The 11,185-nt window shown below is 36.2% G+C and overlaps 1 protein-coding gene and 1 long non-coding RNA gene across 2 annotated transcripts in view; one reads left to right on the top strand and one right to left on the bottom strand.

Moving 5' to 3' along the window:
* Nucleotides 1-108: 108 nt before the first annotated feature.
* On the top strand, nucleotides 109-2,123 carry LOC143366294 (uncharacterized). The gene is made up of 2 exons (XR_013084712.1): nucleotides 109-1,412; nucleotides 1,722-2,123. It is a non-coding gene; the product is annotated as an uncharacterized LOC143366294 (long non-coding RNA).
* Nucleotides 2,124-2,226: 103 nt separating this feature from the next.
* Cap (Cbl-associated protein) overlaps nucleotides 2,227-11,185 on the bottom strand; it is a 181,733-nt gene continuing 172,774 nt past the window's right edge. Inside the window, exons 23-29 of the mRNA XM_076807232.1 lie at nucleotides 10,570-10,774; nucleotides 7,055-7,313; nucleotides 5,849-5,960; nucleotides 5,651-5,773; nucleotides 5,154-5,308; nucleotides 4,714-4,793; nucleotides 2,227-3,582 (exon numbers count right to left, since the gene is read on the bottom strand). Of these exons, the coding sequence (XP_076663347.1) occupies nucleotides 3,414-3,582; nucleotides 4,714-4,793; nucleotides 5,154-5,308; nucleotides 5,651-5,773; nucleotides 5,849-5,960; nucleotides 7,055-7,313; nucleotides 10,570-10,774 (1,103 nt within the window). The 3' untranslated portion in view covers nucleotides 2,227-3,413. The remainder of the gene's footprint in view (nucleotides 3,583-4,713; nucleotides 4,794-5,153; nucleotides 5,309-5,650; nucleotides 5,774-5,848; nucleotides 5,961-7,054; nucleotides 7,314-10,569; nucleotides 10,775-11,185) is intronic.

Below are 11,185 nucleotides of genomic sequence, written 5' to 3'. Positions count from 1 at the left end.
TACGAATAGTAAACTTAATTTTGATTCTACTGTTGGAAGTGACTGAAATAAGTAAATTTGTTCAAAGCTTTATTTTAAACCTGGAAAGTGAAAATTTTGAGGGCATACCTATATTGGTACACATATGAGACAATTATGAATAAAAATTTTGTCAAATGTTACTTTTCCTTTTCCCTATTCTTCAAGTCCTTAAGTAGTTGTAACTCTAAAACAGCCTGTATGTCGTGCACGGGTACTCGGCCTACAGGTTATGATTCCCATTAAACAGAAGCTCCTCGCGTTTCCCTCTACAGCCGACGAGAGGAACTGCGACCCGTGAACGACTGATTGTCACAGAAACGATTACTGAATCGCAACTCGTTGGATTAATGCCCTTACCACGTACTCGTTCCATTTCTTGTTGTTCTACGGAGTTACAATAGTAATTAGTATTGTCTTGCTTTCCAACTGGATCCACGTTTGTTTCTATTCATAGGCTTAGGGCTAGGCTCCCGTCTAACGTCATGACGGAACGTTCTTAGATATCGTCAACGTGACTTCCTGATTGTAGCTTCGTTTCCTTGTTTTCGTGACATCGGCGAAAATCTCTGAATTCGTTATGATTAATACGGATACACGACTCGATTAGTGAACCTAACGTGTGTGTAATTTAACACGTGCACAGGTAATTGCGTCATTAATTATTTCTCTACAATTACATTTTCATATAATATTGTAACTCTATATATACCTTCTATACATTATATAATTCATATATAACTCTGGGTACAAATAATGTTTTACAAAAATATTAATTTGGGAAGGCAAACTTTCAATTATAAACCGCTTACTCTTGGATACTCACGAATGTAACAATACAACATGGCTGATTTATCTACAATACGAAACACAGAAGGTAACGTGTTTCCCGAATACAAATCACGTTCGAATTACTCTTCAATGAAAATCTTCTTGATTTGGAACAATCCTGACGAGACACCTCTCACTTCGGGTACATTGAAATAAGTCAAACGCACGAGGGTCCGATCTTAAACTGCGATTCAAGATAAATTGTCCGAGACGCTTGCGTCTTTGGCACATTTTAACCTATACGGGGCGAGCGCGAGAACGCTATTTCCAATTGCCTAGCCGAGGTCCGAACTGATACCGAGCAGCCTCCGTAGTGCACTTTGACGAGTCATTGTGACTTCAAAAATTGAGACAGTAACATGGTTCTAAGCGCAGTATACTTAGAATAAGCTCTGGATTCATAATCCATTGAAGAAAAATAAGAAATTCCATTAAACACAAATGCGGCTTTTTATTGCCATTGCGAAATTTATTATACGTAAAATGATCTTGCGAAAGCCGATTTAGTTTTCAAAATCTGGATACAAGCAGTGGGTATTACTGTACTGCCGAAATAATGTATGGTTTATATAAAGTGACCAGGCGTCCCGCATTTGAGCCCTTTGTCCCGCATTGAAAAGTGTTCCGCAAAGTGTCCCGGATTGGACATGTAACCTTTTACATTTTCGCAGTGGCGCAAAGTTACTGTTTCCTCTACTTTTTTTGTTGTGGAAAAAATAAATATTTTTAATTTCGTTTCAATGTATCACTTTATAATCACAAGTATGTATTTTTAAATATATTGTAAATGCTTTAATAAACTACGGAAAGGATCTCCTCGCGGATCTGTTAACCCTTCTTTTTTTGGAACAGAAAATATCTGGTCACTTTAGGTTTGCATCTATGTTAAAGTCTCACACTTGAGTAGCTAACAAGAGCGCGTGCCGTACCCACTGGAGCGGCGCTCGTCCCGTATGGGTTAAACTACACACAGTATGTGTGTGTCCAGTTTCACTAACGATAAAGAAACTTATTCTTAACTGTTGTCCTTTTTCTGGCAGAATTTCGGTTCTTTGGTGTTATCGAAGTTCGATAAAGCTGTTATTTGATCAAACGAAGTGCGACTCTTGTTCGTGAAAGATGGCGTTCAGTCGAAAGTAACGGGGACTCAATGGAATCGTACATGAGCCTCTAAGATTGAGAGTAGTGTAAGTAGAAACAATTGGGAGATTGAATTGCACTCATAAATTCTGTCCTTTATGATAATATTTATGGCCAGAACGGCAGTGAGCTGAGTGAGAAACAAAGCTAAGTAAAAAACAGTACTTTGTTTGATGAATATTGAAATACTTACGTCAGTTACTTAACCGACATTCTGCATGGATTTCTGATTATCTCTGTGATAAACCTTAAATTCTGATCAGTTACCAGTTTCTACTTTTACCTTACATCACTCTCATTTCCACGGGCTCAAACTCTTCATTACAATATCGTGTGTTCTTAAACAATTACACCTTCATACACGATTTCTAATTGTAAAAATACACCTCCAAGTATTATCGTTTTTTCTAGACTGAGATGTCTTTGACGATCAATAATTCTCGTCACTGGATTCCGCTATATTCCATTCGGAGATATTAAGCTACGAACACTCATTCACAATATTTATAACGTTAATACATGGCAAAAGTGTGAAGAATGAATTGCAGCATTTCCATTAGAATAGCCGAACATTGAAAAACTGTGGCTCATATTTTAGTGTCATCTGTGTGACAAAAACATCTCTTACAAATTATTTACGTTCTCGTAGCAATGGAGCCCCCTCGACGACGTCTTACGCCCTCAATTTTACTCAAATTTTACGTTACAAAAAGTTAGGTCTCAAGCCCTAGAAATCCTGCGACGCGTTTGTCATTTCATCGATAAAACAATTAAAAAGGCGAATAACTTTGTTCGTTGTTGGTGAAACCGGATAGATCTTTCGATCGCTAGGAGCTCGTATTTGGCTTCAGCGGATGTTAGGCTCAACGAAAACTTCTCAAACAAACGCATCAGAATATCCTGCGCGACGCTCGTTCTCACTTCGTTCTCACATCGGTTAATAGCTGCCTTTAAAAGTTACGCGCTATTTTACAATATTCTTGCATCCCGAGCAACAGTCGTGGATCATCATAAAAAGGAAAAGACGAACAAACACGATCTAGCAGTCGCGTTTAATTTCTACTCCGATGCCTCGCAACGTCCACCTGACGCGCATGCCTACGTGAATGGTATAATAAATTACTAAACGTTATTATACACTACTTACACGTTAAGTGACCTTACATTAACTTTTTGGTGAATTCGACGATAAGCTTTCATCGTATCGAGTTGCGTTTTATCCACGCGTTCGTTACAGCGACGCGCGTCGGCGTCAAAAATTCATAAAGCGGAAGACTGTTGTGACACGTGCTTTTACGATTCTTATCGTCGGCGTGTAAACATTAAAAATCGCCTTTATGTTAACGATTCGATTTAGTGCTTTGGTAAAACGTGACCTGCGGTTCGATACGCGCGCCGATGAAGTCGCGGCTCTTTGTTCTTTCTCACAATCTTTCGACGTAGTTGCCAGGGAAGGTCCCGAAGTAGCCGGTCCGCTGGCTTGAACCGACGTACCAACCGTCGTCGCATTTCTCCATCACGTATACTGTGTCTCCTTCCTTCAGTTCGAGCTCGTCTTCGTTCTGAGGTCTATAATTGTAGAGGGCTCGATACCTGAAACATGTTCGGGAAACGTCCATTCCGATCAATTTAGGACTCTTTCAGATGAGACATTCGATGGCGGGTTTGTGTCTATCACGCGACCAATTAATAGTCACCCTTGACACTAACGACTCTTATGATTTGTAGTCTTGCTTGTTAGTTTCTTAAGAGATTCTTGAAAGTGTATCTGAAACAGCTATAAGCATAGCTAGAGACAGAGACAAGAGAAGAGAAACCTGCAACGCACAACAGCAATCCACTACAAGAAAGCGCTTAAAGAAGAAACAAAACACAAAGAAAATTGCTACTGAGAGGAAGAGACGCAAGATTGATGAGGATGTGTATCAACCAGGTGGATTTTAAACTATACATAAAGGGAAAATGGTCTGGAATTTACTCTTTAGATTTAAACTGCATTTATCTGAAAATTTACTTTTTTAATATATTTAATGTTCTTTGCGCAAAACTGTTGGTCTAATTCTCTTGCAGCTTGGCATGCTTCAAGAGCAACATGAGACCAAAAAAAGTTTTCTCCGTAGACAAATTTTTCATATTATTCTTTATATCGACGAAAAAAGTATTATGAATAAAAACTAAAATTAAAAGTTTAGGTCCAGTACCGGCGTAAATTAGTTAACTTTAAGAATATTTTCTTCTTTTTGCAATCAAATGACTGTGACAGGTGCTACACCTGCCGCCAACATCGTCGAAGAGGCTTACAATAATTAATAAATAATAAGAAGGATCGACATAAAAAAAGATATTTTCTGCAAGTTTAGAGATGCCTCCTTATATCTCAAAAGAGTTTAATGCAATATTAACAATAGTTTTAACCTACAGGAGAATCCCTCCTTAATAGATATAAACCATTACAACAATTAAAAGGTATAACGTAAACCAATTAGCATGTCAGTAATTCTATGCAAAATTTCGCCAAAGAATCGCATACTTCGTTTTCGCATATTACATTTTCCGCGCACAGACAACTGATCAGTGATAAATTGGAAAGTTGATCTAAATATTTTCAGTTGAACATCATAGGATCGCATTCCAGTTTTGATTGGAGAATTTCACAGTTTCCCTCCGTCGATTACCTGATGCGGAGTATTTATTTTACGTACTATTGTAAGGATCTATACGTACGGTATATGCTCGGAGTGTGTGTCGATGTGCAGCGCTTCGTTGAGTTGCGTAACATGCAATTTGCTCCCTCCCATTCGTGGCTGCCAGTTGCATAAAACAAACATGGAATAATGTATTAATAAACACGATACATGTAACTTTTAACGAATTTATTTATCAATAAAGTTAAATTAATAAAGCAAAATATTTTCATCTTTATTAATTCTGATAATTATCAGACTTACTATTAGATACACATTTGTGGTGAGTCATACATTTCTGCATATTAAAATGTTTAAGAATATCATTTGAAACACCCGCAAATTATTTTCAATGCAAGCATTCATACTGTTTCCCATGCTCTCGAACTTACAAGTATTTAAAACTTTAGAAGACACACTTAACAAATATCATTGATGGTTTGCCTACAGGGGACCAGTTTTGAATTGTTAAAAACTTACCAGTGAATTATAGTGGGGCTGGGTTGTGTTTACATTAACTGGTATAGACGGCATGTAGTGATGGGGTCCCATGCTCATTTTTCCTCCAGCTGATCCGTTTGCTAGGAGACTATGCGCGGCTGGAGAGGCAACTGGCTTATTTTGTGTTGGTGTTTCTGCAATTGACGCAACATTGTGAGATATAAAATAGAAGCACACAGTAAACAATCAACACTGTATAATATTCCTGACAAACTAGTATATTATACGGAGTATTTCACTAATTACGTAACAGAAAATTCTTACGATCATATTTATTTTTAAATACCATTATGTAAAGACTTTTTCCCCTCATATGAATGAAAACACGTGAAACTACTGTTTTTTTACGCAAAACGCGATGGATGCTCGTGCTCTCGGACCGCCCATCGGGGCAACACTGTACTACACGGTATCAACGCGACTGACTATATTATTATTATTATAAAACGTTATTAATTATAGTCACAGTACGATACCTGATCTATGCCCAGGCTGTGTAAGAACTTCGACGTATGAGATAGGGAATATCCCTTTTCTATTACCAATGCGTCCCTCGTACCAGTTTTCATCGACCCTTCTCGTCAGCACGACGAGTTCTCCTGCAAAATGATGTTTACATCATATCTCGATTAGTTAGAATTTTTATCTTATCCACGACCACTCAATACACTTACCTTTGGCCAAGGATAATTCAAGAGTCGTTTGAGCGACGAAGTTAAATTTAGCTCGCGCCTGACCTTCGTAAGGTTTCTTCGGTGTCGTTCGCATGCCATCGTATGGTAAAATCTGTAACATTACAAAAGCGATGTTCGTTGTTAGTAGTAACGTTGTACTTATTAATATTTTTGTGTTTCACAAAGTGTTTTATGCGATGTATCGCAAGGATACGAAATTAAGATTACATAACGCGCTGAGTACTCACCACGCTATTATACATTAATATTATTATGTTACATTTATGATAAGAATAGAAGACTTAAATGAAATTTTACAATGCAAAGGCAGAAGTTATATATTCTTTTGAGTGACAAGATTAAGAACATCTGCCTTTTTTTTTAATGTGAATCAAATATTTTTTTAAATTAATAAAATTTGGGCACGGTCTTCAAGCAGACAGCAAATACTGCGAGGAAAATCATGATACATTAATCCATTTCATTCACATCTCCACAATTTTAACATTAAACACAGTGCGGTATCCTATAATGAACTGAATCGTTCTAGAACCTTGTTCGTTATAGCAATTACAGCATTCGCTCGTTATAGGATGCATATACATATATGTATACGTATTTAAGGACAGTACATAAAAATATACGAATTATAAATTTAAATTATAAATGGTCAAAAATTTGTTGTTTTTTTTTGCGTGAAATAATTTTTATTAGATACTCTTAGCTCATCATTGTAAGCACCCAAAAGCTCATTCGGATCAGTTTATTAGTTCAACAGTTATAATTTTTTGAAAAAAAGTTAACACTATATTTCATGGAGCTGCACGATCCACGATTTCTGACATTTTGAAAAATTCGTTGAGATATGTTTATATATCCCTAAAGACTACAACATATCCGAGTTTCATCTAAATCTGAAATGTTACTCCAAAAAGTGTCCGACTCAACCCAGACCTAACCTAGACTTATAAATAAATCTGCTAAGAGTTGAAAAGGAATTTAATAGTAACGGAGTCAAGTCCTGCACCATCTAACGCAAAATGGCTTCTATACAAAAATTTGATTAACAAAGCTATGGCATCGCTGAAGGCTATGTAAAATAGGATTTCCTCAACTCTGTCAGTAGGTAGAAAAGGTTGTTACTGACAATGAGTAACTTAAAGGAGATACTGGTGTCGGAAACAATACAGCTCGAGGAGACGTTACCTCGACGTAATTTGATGGGAACAGTCCGATCATCGCATTATGCTCTCCCTCGTACCAGTTCTTGTCCACCTGGCGGCGGACAAATATTATGTCACCGCGACGGAAATTCAATTCCCGCGAAGATTGCCCGATAAAGTTATAGAGCGCTCTTGCTACGAGTCGGGGTTCCGGCGTTTGCTCCTGGGATCTGCTCCTGTGGCTCAGATCGTCGACGAAGTCGTCGTAACGGTTCAGAGGAATCGGTGATTTCTGGGATGGTCTGAAACACACGATTCCAGAATACAAATAATGCGTAGAAATAAATAAAACGTTGGAAAATGTTCGCAGAGAGTCGGGCACTTAGCAGAGTCATATTGAAAAGTCTCTTGCTTATGTGTGCACTTGAGTATTTCTTGTCCATGTGTGCACGATTGAATTTATGAAGGAAATGACAAGAACAGGAGAGTGTTCGGTTTAAAAGGAAACATATGCCATGTGAAATGTTAGGTATTGTCTTTGAGAAGGCTAAGTAGTTTCCTATTTTTATGATCACTAGTATTTTTTTATTGCTTACAAATATTACGAGGTATTAGAGGGGTTATACCTAGTCAGGCGGCCGAAAAGAGGCGAATATTTGTGAATTTTTTTCGAAGAAGCGGAAGCGTATATTTTTACAAAACTTTTTGCGCTTAAAAGAGCAACATTTAAAGAACATTTGGTAATTTTTTCGTAGAAAAATATTTACGTTTATAATAAAGTAGCAACCGACATCCAAGAAGCATTTTTAGAAATTTAGAAGAGAGAAGAACGATCTGTCAATCGAAACGAAATTTTTAAAAATGCTTCTTGGATGTCGGTTGTTACTTTATTATAAACGTAAAAACTTTTCTACGAAAAAATTAGCAACTGTTCTTTAAATGTTGCTCTTTTAAGCGCAAAAAGTTTTGTAAAAATATACGCTTCCGCTTCTTCAAAAAATATTCACAAATATTCGCCTCTTTTCGGCCGCCTGACTAGGTATAACCCATTAAGATGTTATAGGAATTCTTTGGTTCTGAAATAAGGGAGAATTATAAGACGAGCTATATCGTTCATAAGTAATTATAATGAAGTTTTTTTTTTAACTTATCAACAACGTTAATTTATTTATTACCATGTATTCGGAAACAGTAAAATCGAGATTTATCTTAATGTTCATTACGGAATCTAAAAATATATGGTCAGTTGAAAATGAATGCAGTCTTTGTATGGGTGTATGTACGATTAATTAAAGGAATTTAATTATCCCGTCCCTTAAGTGAATGCAAAGATAATTAGTCTTATGCGCTGAGCATTGATGCAACGTAGGTAAGGTTCCAAATAATAAGCGAGTAATTAATATGAATGTGTAATTTATCTTTATCACTCCACGCAAATTCTCGTATGTTTATTGCAGTCCTAATTTGACGTGTGAGATCAATGCACAATTTAACGACAAAATTTAAGACTTATATTGCAAACATTAATTTAGATAGAAATTAAGGAAACCAGCTTTGCAGCATCGCATAAACAATTTTCTTTTGTCGTATCCCCGACCTAGAACTTCAGACACTTTGCAAATCATCAAGATCGTTGTAATGGAGTCCATTACTGGTGCAGCAATTACTGTACCACCTGTGTCAACCGCGAGTAGACAATGACAAACAGAAGTGCGGAAAGTAAAGAAAAAAGTGAGCACCGTGTGCTGCCTGTCTATGGACAAGAGATAAAAAATATATTTTATAAGAGTGGCAAGTGTAAGCACTACATTTATATGGAATTTTTATAAAAGTATGTTTTTTTTGTGAAAATTCGAAAACCGGTTTTTTGGGAATAGTGGTATTCGAAAACCGTTTTTTTTTCTTTGAAAGTCGGTTTTTGTATAAGCCCCAGCCATCTGCTCAATTTTATCCCAATAATATTCATTTCACGAAAATAAATCGAAAGTGGAAAATGGCAATGCTACGTTTTTATTAATGGAAATTCTACAAGTCGACATTAGTAGTCTCTATTTCAGTGGCAGCCGGCGACATTTTATTCATGCATCATGAGATAAGATGTAAGCCTATCATGCTCCCCGTTACTTAATTTATTGCGCAATGCATCACGTACTCTAAGTTATTTTACGCAGGCGTTGTAATAGAAACGTAGGTGAGTCACACATAACAAGAGAAATGATCGAAGCAAGTGGAAGAATAATAATCATGAAATATGTAAGAGATGTAGGTACGCTGAATCTGATTAAAAATTCAAATATTAAGGAATTAATAAAGTAATAATCTAATGTGTTTGAATGTAAGCAATATAAATAGTAAACTGTGGAAAATCAAAATATATAAATTATGTACAATTACTTTTACATCACATATTTTAAAATTTAAAATCATTTAAATAATAGTTATAACCATATTTTTTGTAAATTTAGTACAAGTTAGATGTTCTTTGCCGATTAATTGTATATTATCAAATAATATTTCTTGCACTACATAGGTATGAAGAATTCTAAATGTAGTAGGTAAGTATGTTTCTTGTGCATAATATCTTGAACAGTAATTGTTCGTGTCTTTTTTACTGATTTGTTTAACATAACACAGAAGCAACAAAGCACGAAGAATATGTGGATAGGGTAGAACTAATTAGTCTCACAATTGGAAGATTATGAATCTACAGAGAAGTTGAAAAATGTTGGAATATTAGATAAAAATAATTAAAAACCAAATAGTACACTCGTAGAGAACATGTTTTCACATATATGTTTTATGCAGAAGTTACATAAAGGTAGAGCCCATGGTAATTCGAGAACAAGGATTACAATCGCAACGGTAATACTGTTAGATCATCCACAATAATACACGTTTCTCTCCACTATTATCGAATATGAATGCTCGCGCATTTCAACAGTATTTCTATTTATTTCTCCTTTATCATTTCCAAAATCCCGATTTGCGAACTATAAACGAAAATATTCCGAAGCATGAGCTTTAATAAAAAAAAATTCTTATCAGATACATAACTAGAATATTAACCACAATTAAACATAAAATAAGTTGACCAGCTATTAACCCTCGTCTGGTGGATGCGGGGTCGATTTTGACCCACCCTAAACATCAACTTACATGTGTGTTAATTATGAGTGTTACTTCTTGGAGGATATAAGAATTTGAAATTATAACAAAATTAGATACCATTATAAAAGCTGTAAAAGCTTGTGCAGCAAATTGAAATAAATAGTTACACTATTCAATGTTTGAAAACTTTGGCGCTTGATTTACAAAAGCTTTCAACACTTGCAATCTCACTATAACACTTCATCATTTTATTGTTGACACTTTTATTAATAATATATTATATTTATATATTTATTACTATCATAGTTTATAGAACCATTCGTTTTGCAAAACTAAACGGAGATACAAGCTTTCACGAATAACATATTTGCGCCCCTTCGATACCGCCTGGCTCTTCGATGACAGCGAAACGATTTCGTGGGAATAAAACAAAAATGGGGTGGAACTTACATGAAGTTATCGGTATGTCGTCGTGAATCAATGTCGTGGAGTTCCTGGAGATACTTGCGACGGCGTTCCTCTTGATAAACGCGTCGCATGTTCTCCGCGCTCCGACGGGCGAGCTCTTCCTCGCTCAATGGCTCTTTCGCCTCTGTACGCACTGGTGAACGATAGTGAATCGTCACCTCACCCTCCACATAACGCCTCGGTGATTCTGCAACAGAGATCCTTCGTTATTTTACATGTTCGTACTCATTCAACTCATTCGATCCCTGCAACTTGGCGATTTAAATACATTTTCTCAGATCTCTCGCTACATCTCATAGCTGACGTTTAATCGCGCTAACTCTGCGAGACATGGCTAGAATCGATGGTGAAAAATGTCGTGTAAGCATTACTCTGCGGAAGATCGTTTTCTGAGCAGAGGGCTGTTGAATAAAATTTTCACGCGGCCTTTATAATTAAGGAGGAATCCTATTCTTTGGGCTAAAAACATAGCAAAATATGGGATTTTTTTTTTAAGAAACCAGCGTTTCGATTCATCTGAAATTTGGACCATGTTTTGATGCATCTTCGAAGAAGCTGTAGGTTTTTTTTTATTAGTTTCTAACCATAAATATAGTAG

Source organism: Andrena cerasifolii, chromosome 2, assembly GCF_050908995.1.
Source record: "Andrena cerasifolii isolate SP2316 chromosome 2, iyAndCera1_principal, whole genome shotgun sequence".
In the NCBI taxonomy this organism is placed as follows: Eukaryota; Metazoa; Arthropoda; class Insecta; order Hymenoptera; family Andrenidae; genus Andrena; species Andrena cerasifolii.
Note: the sequence above shows the minus strand (reverse complement) of the source record. Positions and strands in the feature narration are given on the sequence as shown.